The sequence below is a fragment of the Saccoglossus kowalevskii genome, chromosome 10, assembly GCF_978046115.1.
Source record: "Saccoglossus kowalevskii chromosome 10, keSacKowa6.1, whole genome shotgun sequence".
Lineage (NCBI taxonomy): Eukaryota > Metazoa > Hemichordata > Enteropneusta > Harrimaniidae > Saccoglossus > Saccoglossus kowalevskii.
The window spans coordinates 16,551,032-16,566,674 of NC_140650.1; the positions used below are offsets into that span (position 1 = coordinate 16,551,032).

General features: G+C 34.8%; 1 protein-coding gene and 1 long non-coding RNA gene across 2 annotated transcripts; both read left to right on the top strand.

Annotated features, from left to right (window-relative positions):
* The first annotated feature begins 1,706 nt into the window (after window positions 1-1,706).
* Window positions 1,707-8,959, top strand: LOC100376608 (E3 ubiquitin-protein ligase TRIM45-like). Its single transcript, XM_085504311.1, has one exon. It carries the CDS (start codon window positions 1,821-1,823, stop codon window positions 3,873-3,875), a length of 2,055 nt encoding a protein of 684 aa, XP_085360437.1. The 5' UTR covers window positions 1,707-1,820; the 3' UTR covers window positions 3,876-8,959.
* A 2,376-nt stretch (window positions 8,960-11,335) lies between these two features.
* LOC146737898 (uncharacterized) lies at window positions 11,336-12,797 on the top strand. Its single transcript, XR_014930780.1, has 2 exons — window positions 11,336-11,712; window positions 12,458-12,797. It is a non-coding gene; the product is annotated as an uncharacterized LOC146737898 (long non-coding RNA).
* The last annotated feature ends 2,846 nt before the right edge of the window (window positions 12,798-15,643 follow it).

Sequence of the window (15,643 nt, forward strand, 5' to 3'; positions counted from 1 at the left end):
ATACAGTTATTTATTTTGCACTGTGTCATTTAGAGAACACCTATAGCTGCATTGACATCTACATGGACTTACAAGTCTTTCAAAGGTGTTGATTTTCTTGAAAAGGGTTCCTACATATATTGTTCATATATACTGCACTTCGGCGACACAATTATGCTGTCATTCCTAATAAGTGTATTCAAGATTTCGTCGTCAAGGGATATTATCTATTATCAATATTTGTGTGTATTTTTTTTTGCAACGTCAATTACACAGCAATGCTGTACAAATATTGTGTATTTCTTGGGAAAAATATCTCTCCAAAATTTGAATATAAAAACTCTTTCTTTATGGCTGGCATATTATTGTTTACCACCGGTAAAACCTGAGCGGAGTGACAACTTGGCGCAGTCACAACTGCTGGTTACAGTGACTGTATGGTGATGGTTTCCTCGATAAGCATTTACGCATTTACCCCCCCCCCCACCCCCCCAAAAAAAACACCGACATTTTTCAAATACATGCGATTTGTGGTCAGGTGATTTCATAATCATAAATAGAACAAAATGATCATGTGAGATGGTAAATCAAATCATTTACATGTATACAGTTCATTGCGTTCCCGTTAGAGAAAATCACAAATATAATTTTAAATTATAACACTAAAATACAGAAAAATTAGACATAAATAAAAATAAACCGTGACGTCTTTAAAAAGAACTATAGAGATCTTACAAAATAAATTTTCAAATATGAAATGATAACATCTCATGAATGAATTCTAAAATGGCTTTATTAAAACAAGTATACGCAGCAAGTAAGAACATTTTAGGTTTAATGTACTGAACAAGGAACGGAAAAGAATCTAAGAACCAGAGCCGGAAAGTATTTATAGTGAGATTCTAAAAGTGGATTTAAGCAAATTATTTAGACATTTAAGAAGAAACTCTAAATCGACTCAAAAAATGTGTCTCCGTGTAGCGAGTTGTAATTCACCCTCTAGTTTATGTATTTACTGTTGACATGGGCCAACTTGAGAACGAAGTGGAAATGTTGGAAAAGTGGGTTTTAAAAATCTAAACATGTTTACAGATTTCCACAAAAGTGATATTTACGTGCACGATAAAATCAAGTTCTGGGGTCACGTAAGAACAAAGCTTTACATTTATTCTTATAACGGTGCCCGTCCTCAATTTATAAGTCAATTTATCTAAAAAGATTATAATAGCGTAAACACAATTATCTCACGAACGACACCAACGATAAATATCTCATCATTTTACCCAAATGTGATATAATATGAGTTCATATATGAACAATGAAAATAAGTCTTATCTCACTTCAAATATATAATAATATTTTCATTTGCATAACGATGCAGCGCTACGGTCGAATATAGTGTAGTACATGCTGTACCCCCTCTCTAAAATGGTCCAACCCAAGTGAGCAATGTGCATTGGCGGAACGTTGATATTACCTTTGCTTGAAGAATTTTCAATAATTATTTCGGAACAAAGACGACATTCCTACTACTATGGCAAAGTATAAGTAGATCTGGATTAAGGATTATGGAACGTCATCCGGACAATAAACTTCCGTATCGTGCAATTGTAAACACAGTAAAAACGATTTATAAATTTCAGAAAGATAATTAATTCTTTGTTAAATATTCATATATCGGTACATATATTAGATACATTATTATGGTGTGTTGTTGATGCAGTTTTAATCAGATTTTAATATTATAATATTAAAACTATGACGTCATATGAGATCATCATCCTGTCATGTGACCTCATTCATCTCATTTCCGTATTCCCGATCTCGATCCAGTAGCAGTTATGTCGGCGTCCTTGTCCGTGTACAGTCAAATTAGCGAAGAATTTCTGCTTTGCCAGATCTGTTTTGAAGCTTTCACGAAGCCCAAGGTATTGCCATGCCTACATTCATTTTGCGAGATGTGTCTGATGCGAGTTGTGCCGAAAGGAAGTCAAACCATCCCTTGTCCAATGTGTCGATGCGAAACGCTTCTCCCTGAAAATGGCGTCGCCGGATTGAAGGATAATTTCTTCATTCTCAATTTATCGGACGCGTTCACATCACGGAAAGAAGATAATCAGAATCGGAAAGCGTTCTGCACGGTATGCCCGGGTTCCGGTCCAGCAGAAGCCACATCTCGATGTTTAGAATGCGTAGATTTCCTATGCGATGGCTGCGCATCAACGCACGACCATCGCATCGCCAGATTCACCCGTCGCCATCGTGTGATATCATTGACGGACAACGGCCAAACCGCCGCCAGTAAAAATGTCAGAACGGAAGCTCCGTGTAGCAAACATGATACAGAAACACTCCGATTCTTCTGCGAAACGTGCGAGGTTCCAATTTGCCGTGATTGTATTCTGATTGAACACAAAGATCACACCCATACATACCTAAAAGATGAAGTCACCAAATACAAAAATTTGATTGAGAATCTCATGAGAGACGTAAAGGTGAAAGTCTCATCTTTTCAAGATGCAGTCGATGACGTGGAAGAAGTGGAGGCTAATTTAATCGCAAATAAAGGACAGACAGAGTACATCATCCAGAAAACTGTAGAAAGTGTTGTGGAAGCACTTAAGAAACAGGAAAAGGAGCTAGTTGTGAAGTTAGAAAGAATATGTATGAGTAGACTAAAGCAGCTGGCAGCTCATAAAGATAGCCTGAAGTCAAGCCTAGAAAATCTTACAGATGGATTTGACTTTACTGAGAAAGCTTTGGAGCATGGCAGTGATTTGGAAATACTGTCAATCAAAGACCAGGTTGTGGATAGATTGCAAGGTATATCAAAAATATCTCCGCAGAAGGACTTGACCCTAGAGAGACTGAGTCAGCTTTATTTTATACCCAATGACGCATTGACTGATCCAGTTTCGTATGCGTTAGGGGAGATAAAATATGAAAATCGTGAAAATGGAACTACTTCAGATAGCCAGCTGACGATACAAGAAATGACGAAGGAGCAGCAAGAACTTGAAAAGAAGCAAATAGAGAGAAAAGCGGCCGAGATGCGAAAGACAAAATTGATGTATGAACTGAATGATAGTACCCATGAAGGCGGGGAGTTTGACTGGCCGAGTGGTGTAGCATCCACTGAAGACGGCGAGTATGTGGTTATTACAGACAGAGATAATGATCGAATTCAAATCTATAACAGAGACGGGAAATTTGAATGCAAATTCGGTTCTCGTGGTAAACGTAATGGTCAGTTTGAATTGCCACTAGATGTAGCGATAAGTGAAGAAGACGAGCCATGTGTTTACATCACAGATGAGTACAATCATCGTGTGCAGAAATTCACATTGTATGGCCGTTATATGTTTCACTTTGGAGATAATGGTACGTTAAAACAACCTTACGGCATCGCTGTAGATAACAAGAAAGGTAGAATTGTCGTCACTGATATTGGTTGGCATCGTGTCACCATTCATGATCTTGATGGCAAACTGATTCATAAGTTCGGATCTCGTGGTGATGAAAGCTGCAAGTTTAATGAACCTCGCTATGTTGCCATGGACGACAACCGCATTATCATATCTGATCACTGTAATCACTGCGTTAAAATCTTTGATACTTCGGGCAAGTACATTCACACAATTGGATCATGTGGAACTGGCCGTGGGCAGTTCATTGGTCCGACTGGTGTTTGTATTGATAACCGTGGTAATATTATTGTTGCTGATTGCGCTGATCGTGTACAGCTTTTCTCACCAGAAGGAGAATTTATTCGCTTGATTGTTAGCGAAGTTGATGGGATTAGCGGTCCATTAGGAATGGCCATCACTCAAGATGGTCTGTTGGTCGTCACCAATCTTGGCACACATAAAGTCAACACATTTAAATACTCAAACTAAAATGTGTGACTGTTACGAAGCAAAACACTCCCGCAAACAGCTACAATTAGTGTGCTTGTTCACCGTAACTGATTAACGACATATTTTACATTGTAGAAAGATACAACTGAAACCACAAGAACTGATAGAACTGTGTTAGGATCTTACACAGACAATGGAACATTATCATCAGTACAGACATCACAAATTTGCTATCGCTGTGAGGTAATTCAACGACCATTCTTCAATAACCTAAATTTGACTATTGCACCAATCCTAGTGAAACTTAGTATAGTGTGTGTTTTTTTAGGTGGCCAAAGAAAATATCGACTACTGAGTGTTCTCAAATAGACAGGGGTTGAGCTCCTGCATTACCAATAGAAACTTGCGTACTCCGGTGTTAAAATCTTTCAATTTTGTCAGTCTGATTTTGCCGCTGGAAATGTTCATTGCTCATCAGAATGCCCCAAATCAGGAAAACCAACTGGAAATCAACTTCCCATTCTCGCATGACAAAACAAACTGATGGCACTATAGAAATTACATAATTATGGTATTCTGAAATAGGAAATTGTAGACAATTAGAGACAGTTATATTTTTCAAGTTTGCCTATATTTAAAATTACTGGTAGCAAGGACTTGACACTAAGAGTAGTCATATGTCCTAGACCAAGTAAAATTGCGAAATATTAACACCCTTGCATCAACAGACTTTAGTAAATATTATAGGCAATATACAATCTGGACATATGAATTTAAAATTTAACATCATTAAGTCCTGTTTGCATGCCTTAATATCAATATGGTATAAAGTGTACTGTTCTGTGTCATATTTTACATACATTTGATCAAGCATGTATTGTAGAATTACCTTAAAGAACAGGATATAAATACCATTTAAGTTATTTAGAATATTAGATACCCAGTCCTGTTCTTAATAACAATCCTAACTCAGAGGTTGGTTGAATGGTCTGCCCTTTGTAATAACTCATAAAATCGAAAATCTGGTCTTGTGACTGATGTACCCCATATTCTCTATAGATAAAAAAAAATACATTTTACAAGAAAATTAAATTATATATATATATATATATATATATTAAAAAATAGAAAATTTGAATACTAAAATAATTTTTAGTTTAATAGATTCTAACATTATTAGACTATGTCTCTGATTTCTGTATTACAATTATAAATCTTTGTTGGAAAATACAATCATGAGAATCTTGTATACTGAGTAAATTTGAATGTTGCCATAGCAACTGAATCCCTTTGAATGTAATGTACATGAAGATGCGCAAGAAATCTGTATTCTGTGAACTTCTGACATTTGATGTGTGTTGAGATTTGTTAAGCTGTATTTCATAGTTTAATTATTATCGACTATCTCTGTTTAAATTTTATTAAATGCACAGTGACTATTAAATAACATACATGTGGAATATAGGCAGTTTTCCTCCTTAGTAACAGACCTAGTAACAACTCAGGTATTTCAATCAATTAGCCTAAAATATTTCTGTTTATTGTACATTAACATAATCTATTTATCCACGTTATAGCGTATAACCATTCCACGCCCTGCACTTTTCTGCATTTCCCCTAAACCTTTGTGCAAATATTTTACGTGTTTTGATGCTCATCCATGATCAATTCTTATTGAACATGAAACACTGACCTAGTTGCCATTTTAAATTACCATATTCAAAGCTGGCACGAGTCAAAGGTCAATAAATCTCGGCTTTGGTTTTCATGCGTTTCAAATGCAGAAAATAGCGTACCATATTTTCTCTATAGTAATGCAAGCTATTGTGAAAATGACAGAGGTGTGTCTATGGTCGTATTATACTATTATATAAATGCAATTTTTGGTTACGTACACTTCTATTGGAAATGTGTTTCTGCTAGAAAAATACAGAATTTTTTTTAATAAATAGATACTATTTATAAGAGTTGACAACAGAGTTTTGATTAATCGATCTCTTCTACTTAAATATTTAAGAAGGTGTGTACTTTTAGCTCTAGATATGATACCCACATTGAGTATTTATGAAAATATATTATTCTGCATTATGTGTGTAAGTGTACACAAAATTCAGTATAGATCGCTGTAATATATTGTTACTAATGATGAAAGCTGTGGATACAAATCTTTTGATGTATGAATTCTGAAGTTTAATCACTGTGACTGAGGTATCTGAACTAGTTTTTGGAAATTTACAAAATGGCCACCCGAGTAGAATAATGCTATAAAATCTTTCCCTTATTTTAAAAAAATGAGTGCATTTAACAACAATTAAATTATTGTTTGTTATAGCGGTGAATGCTATTAATATAGCTACACATTATTAATTTATTTTTTAATTAGCTTGATTATTAATTAATATAGTCACATGTGTATACAAGACATTAGGGAATAATGATAATCTCTGTAAATGGCAAGCATTCACTCCCTGGGATAACACTATGGTATTATGGGATAGCATTTGCACTGTTAGTCTGTCTTCTGCTTTCATTTTAATTTTATTCCGATAATTTTATGTGAATATAAGTTGCTATATCTGAAGTTATAGTATATTGCCATGTGACTGAATTGCGTAATAGATCGCGTTTTGTCACGAATATATAATTAATTTGCAAGATGGATTTTCAAGATTAAATTTTATTTATGATTGTTTTTATATTGCTGCAGGTGAACAGTGTACATATTATTATATGGTTTTTAGATGAAAATTTTACATGTTAAGTTTTTTTTGTTTATTTATTGATTTTTTTGGTGCTACAATGCCATATACTTCTGGTCATTTTAGTTAGGCTTATTGATTTTTATTTCTTCTTTATTTGCATATTATTATACCGTATTTCCTTTATTATTAATTATACAAGTGCATACGTAAATGACATGTGCGTGTGTGTTTAAAATCGTAAGTAATTTTAATAAGTCCATACACTATAAATGTAATTTTGGGTTTCTGTGCATTTCAATCAAACAAGTACGGTACCTTACAACCATAATTTATATTGGAGTAGACTGAATTTATATCCAAGGTCAGCATTACAAATTGATTCCATTTTTCTGCCCGCCGACATGATTACATTTGGCCATGTGAGAGCGCAGTTGACTTACTTCATCTGGATGAAATTCCTAGGTCATCACCATGACAACAAGTTAAATATAATTTACAGTAAAAAAAAAGTTTCTCATTCCAATCAAAATTACAGCTTGTTATGTGTTTGTTGCAGAACAGACCTCAAAAATTTATTTCTAAGGTCCATCCTCCATCCTTTTCTAAGGTTGCATCCTCCATATCCTCCAATTTATGTTTCAATGATATGAGAAACAGACTTTTTCCTAGTCTGAAAGGAAATTGTACAATATTTTATAACTATTTTTTATTTCTCCTGCCTTATTTCTACGAACTTCTACTGTAAACCATTCTGGTTACAAAACTGCATGCACCTCAAATGTTTTCTATTTTAAACATTGAGGCAAAGTGCCCATCTTCTAGAAATAAATTACTAACCTTATTAACCCATCATATTTTTGTTCAGCATTTTGGAAATACTTTTTTGATTTGTTGTGTCAATTATTGCTCGTTTTATTGATATGGAAATGTGTATCCATGGATATAATGCAAGTCTACTCTCAATTCTTTGTATATATTTTGTATATTTTGGCTCTGATGCTTCTTTTCAGTGTTGCCAAGATGTGCAATGCAGTCAAATATAATTTTGACAAATTTGTGTCTGTAAATATTTTATTCATGTTTCACTAGATGTAAAAAAATGAGAAAAACATTTCTGGAGAACTTTTTTTGAAAAAAATCATTAAATTGTGCTTGCAAACCATCGTTATTGTTGAACATTGACCAAAATAAGGATGATTATTTTTAAATGCTGGTGAAAGCCTAAAGCCTGGGTACTCGATAGCAGCTGTGCCAGCCTTTAATTGTGACAGGGGATATGCTTAGCTCCATATCAATATTAGAATCAACTTTAATTTCTTACAAAGTATATGTATATTGATAATTATTTTGAGATATTCAAATGTATTAATGTTTATCGTTAAAGTGTATCGATTTTGTACCCAGTTTTGTCATTTACATCATAATAGCGCTTTGTTTTGTATTGACAAATTTGTTAATAATCATGAAACTATGATTCAGTATTGATTGTGAAAACACATGCTAATCTGAAATTTAGTTGAAATGAATCACATTACTGTGAAATACTTTTCATCATTTGATCCATTTGTTCTTCATGTACACTGATTGCTCTATTGGTAGTGCACATATTTACACATTTTACAGAGGTGAGTCTATGGTCAAAATAAATAATATTTTAATGAACTGATATTATACTAAAAATGCGTTTTTTGGTCGATGTGTGCTTCTAATGGAACAAATCAGTAAAGTATTAACAATTCTTTTAATCTAAATCATTATGGGATGTGAAGACTGTTTAATTCACAGAGATGTATTTTAAATATTTATCAATATGGAAAATGTGGTTAGACAGGTTTTTATATAACACAGGTTTTTTTTCAGACTGATGTAATTTATTGTGTTGCCTGGGCAATCATTGAATTTTACACTGCACTGACTGCTGGTAACTTGGTTTTGCATTCCCAATGAATCATGGGTAATATCACTTGAGCTTCATAAGGAACCTTGTGTATTATCGTTTGCTATTTTGGATATACCGAGATTCACCAGCGATGCTTGAAAATGCAAATACATATGTAGTTGTGTACTGTACTGATTAATGTGCATAATTACAACAATCTCCATTTGGGGGGGGGGGGGGTGATATCAACACCAATTTAGCATATGTGTTCTCAATGTATTCAGTCAGATGTAATGTACATGTGGTCTGATACTTGATTTAAGTCATCCCTGTATTGCATTCCCACTTTTCAAATCTGTGAGGCACGATCTTTTGAGATACACGCCATAAAACGTAGAGATGGTAGATAGAGAAATTCATTGCAGAATATGGATTTTAGCAGGTCAATATACAGTGAGTTAGAAGGCTTTGTTTGTCCTCGGAGGTGAATTTCATTGTAGGTATGTTTATTAACAGAATAAAACCCTCCATTACTTTCAAAATTAGTGTTGTGGAAATGTCAGAGTGAGATATTTACTTCATCATCATTTTTATGCGATGTTTCATACATTTGCAAAGTGGGAATGTAAGATTGTAGCAAATTAAGTGAAATCTGTCACATTTTCAATTTCAAACACTATAAAAAACACTATTACATGTACTATATTTTGTGTATTTTACTTGCCAAATTGATACGATTTTGTTTTCCTGCTATTGTTTTTCCACTTTGGGCCGAACAGACTGTATTTGACATTGTGTTTGGTATGAACTGGTACTTTGTGAAATGGTGAAATGGGACACATTTTTACTATGGTGGTGAATGATGGTGTTAAAGGCCCCCTAAGCAAGTGAAATATTTCACTTATTCTATGTATATAGTTTTCTTGTGTTTTTTGTGTTGCTATTTCAATATATTAAAGCGGGATGGTCGTCACCTACACATGTGCGGGAATTGAGTCACAAGTGATGATAACAGCACACGCTAAAACGAAAAGGTTCGTGGGTAGATGCTTGTTTGTAAACAATGACATGCTATAGCCATCTGGCGCAGGTGACGACTCCCCCCGCTTTAATACCTGTAACATTTTTAGATTGAAGTATGTGAGATCAAAACAAAGTAGATCCTCTCCCTAAAAAAGTATTAATTTCTAAAATCATTTACATAAAGCAACTTTTTTGTTCTTATTTACATACATGTTAGCTGGTATATGAGATTAAATATTAGATAAAATAAAAATAGTATCCATGCATAAAATCAAAAATCTTCTTGTTTTTAATTGATAATGCAGAGGTGATCATCAGTAGCATAGGTTAATTGCATCCTGGGTTTTATATTTGTTCACCATCAAGAGATTGGCTCCATGAGATGGTGCACATTTTTATGGATTGACTTGTGTGTGACCCTATGCATGCGGACCTGTATCTTAGAAATGTCTGGACCAAGCACAATCAAACTTCACACATACATCATACATAATATTATACATATGCACATCAATTTGTTTCACAATCTGATTCAATATGGCCAAATCATCAAAATCAAGCATTTTGAACTGGATCTCGGCTGTTTACAGATGGATTTTGTTCAAACTTGGTACATACATTGGACATTATAAGATCTTTATGCACAACATTTTGTTTTTCAGATTGGATTCAAAATGACCGACTGGTGGCCATTTTGTTTCAGTGAATGCAGTTCTAGTGCCATATCTCTGACATGCTTTGAGTGATTATGTTCAAATTTTGTATATTTATTATACATCATGTCATAGATATGCAGATGTATTGGTTTGAAGATCTGATTTAAAAAAGCCAAATTGTTGGCCATTTTTGTGCTAAAAATTCATCAAAAAATAAGGCATTTCTGGCATTCACGAACCAGATTTCGGTCTTCTAGGGATGGATTGAGTTCAAACTTGGTATGTACATTAGACATTATGGATCCCTGATGCACTTCATTTTTCAGATCAGATTCAAAATCATAATCATATTGCATGCCACATTCTCACAGCATTGCTGAAAATATTACTTATGCATGCTAATTAGGTCACCTGGCAATATAAGGTCATGATATGTTAGCCACATCTCTCCAATGGTTCCAAGGGCCCGTGTTACAGTACTTGAGGTATTACAGTTATGCATATTAATGAGATCACATCACATATCTTGTTCGATGCTTTTATTATTTCACTAACTGTTTTGTCCTACCTGCAACAGTATTACAGTTATGCATAACAATGAGGTCACATGACCATATATGGGCACGTGATTAGTTATTAGTAATGTCTCTTATGCAATGCTTTTATTAAAGCACCGGCTGCATGTTAGTTCATGTCATACACCGTCGCAGAGACTATGGGTCTTTTATCACTAAGCTAGGTAGTCGCCAGGGAACGTGAGTTGCGGCTCTCTGTGGCTCCTTAGGTCAAGAAGACGCTGCAAGGGAGAGTGAGTTCACGTGACCCAATTTATGCAAATAATGTTATTAGTATGTATGGATTACAACCCTAAATTAATCAGGTATGTGAATTATTGTATATTTACCATGTTGCATTTTAATTTGATGGATGATACTAAAGAACACCTGAAAAATTGTCAAAGAATATATTCTACCAATTTCAAATAAAATGTTATGATTAGTTCATGAGATGTCAGTGGAAAAACTGAAAATTGATGAATTTATTTTGTAAATTATGTATGAACGGATTCCAACCAAATTTAATCAGATCTGTGTGTCGAGATTCATTAAAATCTCACTGGTTGTTTAAAGTGCCTGTGAAATGGCTGCTATTTTCACGTCTAAAATTATCAATTGATACATAAATATTATTAATTTTTATGTTTCTAAGCATAAATTATTTTTTTTAAGTGAAAAAATGTGTTTTAAACTCAGTCTACAGCAACTTTATTTTTTGTATTTTAAAACGAGGCTCCTCATTAGCTATTCATTGCCATACAGAAATTCCCCTTGTGACGTCAGAAAGGGAAGTTGCTGGGCAGCTCGCATTGCCGATACGTGTAAATAAGGCAAATTTCTTGTGCAGTTTTCTCGTCTTTGACTAAATTGTCACTTATGTACTTTTTCGTCGAGGAAGAACGGGCCATAATGAACACTTGGATATCAAATTTGTTGCATGGGGTTGAGTTAGATGCGAGATATGTCCGTTCTGGTGTGGCTGGTCGCAGTGATGTCACCGTCCCCGGCGCACGTTTGTAAACTATCGCTGAACCTCGGCACTGGACAACTTTCGAGTCGGTAAGAAGTTCTAGTTTTTTTTGTTCTAGTTGAGCTTACTACTCTTTATAAAATATCTTATCGATAATTTCAAAGAGGTATGTGTGAACTCTTTATTATGCTCGATAAACTTAGATCGCGAATTTCCTCAGAAATATTGCCTGCTTCGTTCAAACGTGCATTGGCATCCATATATTGGATTTTCGTTCATGGTCGAAGGCGTGAGTGTCTCGTGTGGCCCGAATGTCATCGGCGTTTTACTTTATCACGTTTGATTTTTTTTGTTGCACAAATGAAACTCTTATTTTTTTTCCACCATCAACAATTTCTGATATGGTTGTTGGGATCAGCCGACGTCTCTGTGGGCTGCTCTACACACGTAAAATGCCCAATGTTTTGACCTGGCTTCCCTTCACACGAAGCGCGGGTGTGAATTACATCCGCAAGTTTCAAAATTTTAAACGTAAATTTGAAAAATGTTTGGTGAAATAAAATTGACATATTATTATGAAAAGAAAATGAAGAAAAACAAATTAATTATTTTTTGAATAATCGTTTGAGAGCATTGGGTGGCAGTTGCTTATACTTATGTACTAATTTGTAAATGTGTTCAATATTTTTTTCATCCATAATTCAAACACATATATAACATATTAATAGTTGCCTTTATTATAGTAAAAAAAGATGCATCATAAAACGAATGAATTACGTATAAACAAATGCCAAATAAAGATTGTGACCTTATTTATTTTCTAAACCTCCACAGGTTAACGAGGGGATACTTGAAGTTCCTTGAAAAAGACTACAAGTACTACCAGAGTGAGCAGTAACAGATTTATCAATATTTATGTCAGAGAATTATTTAGGACTTAAACTACCAAATCTTGGTTTTTCATAGATTCCAAAATCTGAAGATGTGTTTCCTTTTTTTCATTGTCACACAGTGTCACTCAATTAAAACCATATACTATAGTAATAGTAATCCATGTACAAATTATATTTTATTCACATTATTTTCCTCACATACATGTACAGACAATCCAATGTTTACATTGTCATATTTCTTTGTTCATCACAAGTCTAAATAAAATATGTGAACTGTGTAACGTAGCCTGTTTTTTATTAGCATAATTGTTGCAGCATCTGGAAATGTATTTACACTGTTATGTGAATCTTGTAGTGAGGCAATGAACTGCCGAGACTTTGTCAGGGTGGGCATACTGGCTGTTGAGTGGCAGGGGTGCATCATCAAGTGTATGTAATACACAATCTCCTCCAACATACAAGTCTAGTGTATTGAAGAGCTCTTCTACGTAATCTGTAAATTATAATGAGAGCATTTTGATTCAACAATAGTAGATAGAAAACCATAAAGAATCATATCATACATGCTCTATTGAAGTACATTTCCAGTAGAAGCATCAAAATTAAAATAAAAGAAAACATATTTTGACATTCTAGACGTTAAACTATAGTGATCAATAAAATAGGGAAATAGCTAAAAAAAACGACAAATCACAGTTACTAAATAAATGACCGCCGCGTGGAAATAGATTCAGTTGAAATGGGTGAACGCGTCGGGTCACGACGAGGACAAGTGCGTGACTGGTGGCGTTTAATTGGATAACAAAAATAATTGAGAGCAACACACATACAGACAAATTCAGAGTGGACTCGAGTTAGCGTGATTGTCATACTTATTTACTTGGTGATAACGCATTGACAGCCAAAGCCCGGATTCTTATTCCATAAATGATTTCTAGACATCTCGACCCAAGACATTTCGACCCAAATTGAATATCTCGACCCACCGCATCGACGCGACCCTGTCTCAATGTGGCGACGCGAACCTCTATCTAGTTCAACGTTGATCGACATCTTTTGATTCGAAACATCGTGTACTATCTACTAGTATTTCCAACGCGTGTGGTCGGCGCCTTTGATTGCGTTAATTCTGTTTTTTATTCGCGAAATCTATCACTGGCAGCGTTTGTTTTGTCATGTCTCATAACTGAAAGTCCAAGCTGACTTTGTTTTGGCTGTAGGTATGAAAAACGGGTCGGGATTTTTTGGGGTCGAGATGTCCAGTACCCCCATAAAATTATTTCGCAGATCAAGCTAGAAGGAAAGTAACAGAGGTGTGAATTCGACATTCAACACCAATCACCGAACAATTCAGAAACTTATAGCCTGCGAAAATGAAAACAATTAGCAGTGTGTAAGGACTGCGTAATTTCCTGTTTGTCCGACGCGTCGTTTTCGTGTTACTATCAAAAATTATTGATACCTTTACATAACGCAAACTTAATTGTCTCTATAAAGCGATAATCAGGATGGCAAAACAAGTCAAATGATTTGAAACACTTACCCGACGTCTCTCTCTCTTCTGAAATCCGCCTCGGTGATCATGGGCTGGTTCGGAATCTATTTCTTTCAAAATTGTTGGTATTGCGCCAGGTTTAAGTTGTCGGCGCTTCTCTTTAAAACCTAGTTGTTTTTTCACGGCCGAAGACAGTTTTTCGAAAAAAAGAATCTGAGGTGAAGTGGACACTACATATGACGCTGTAAGGAGAAGGTCCACCCCAACCTTTTCTCGTTGTTTTCACGGCTTTCGTTTACTGACGTCGCACCTTCGGATCGTTTGGAAAAGTGTGAATACTTACACTATGACTATACGTATTACTGCAACCGCCCACAACACAACGTTTAACCATCACAAACGTTTGTTCTGAAAACAACTTCTAAAAACTCTCTATCTCATAAAAAAAAAAAAAAATGACAAAAAAAAGAAATGCCGACCGAAAAATGTATATCGTTTAAAAGTATGTTGAATCACGCAGTGTTATATAAGTACAGCTCAGGAGTATGGCTTCCTCTCATATTTTGGCATTTGGTGGCGCACTTTCGGCGAGAGTCGGAAATCCGGAAACAGTCGACCGTTTCAGGATAGGTGGGCGTGGCTACAGCACGAGATATATCTTAAATTTACTTGGATAGGAGTAACCATTTTGACAAAAAAAATCAATAACTGCCCACTTCAGTAGGACACGGATCTAAAATAGTTAACGTGAGAGTGGGCATTGCACAGGCACTTTAAGTTTGAATTCATTTTTAATGTGTCTCCTATACTCTCAGCACACAGGAGTTCTTTCTAAGCTTTCTTTAGGTTTAGGAGTAGACACCCCACATCACATAAAATAAATACATATTTATAGCAATGTTGGCAACGATAAGAATGTTCAGACAAGACACCGCAAACCAACAAATGCACATGCTTCCACCCCCCCCCCCCCGCCCATGATTTATAATGTTTGACCCTTTGAGATTTTTGGGCCAATGCAGTTATTAAAATTGTAGTAAACACATTTAATAGAAAAATATACCAAACAACCCAAACAATAGATCTTATTTTGAAAATATTATGTGCCAACATGTTTGTCCTGCAACACCTTGCATGCATCATGATGTTCTTAAACAAATCCCCCAGCCATCATCATGATTTTAAATGGGTGACCCTTAAATGCACGTACACTAATTACGTGGAAATGTTCATGATTAGTTCATTTTACAATTCATAATTTTCAGATTGGTTCAAAGCTTTCTCATTGGTTCAAACTGTAAATTATCACCTTACCGATCTGTTCAAACTAAAATTAATTATTTTATAAAACCTCACTGCTATAGATTTAAAATCAACAAAATACATAAGTACATAAATAAAAATAATTATGCAACAAAACATGTAACAATTTAAATTAATTGAAATAATATAAATGAGTTTAAAAAGTTGTATATTTTAAGGTAAAACAGTAATTGTGTCTCATGTTGCGTCGGAAACATTCTTGTAGTAAAGCCCTAAAGGTGTAAGTTTCCCCAATAACCAGAGCGCCGCCTACGTTCAAAAAATCTGACAGTATGCAAATACAGTTACCGTAGTGATAATAAACACGGC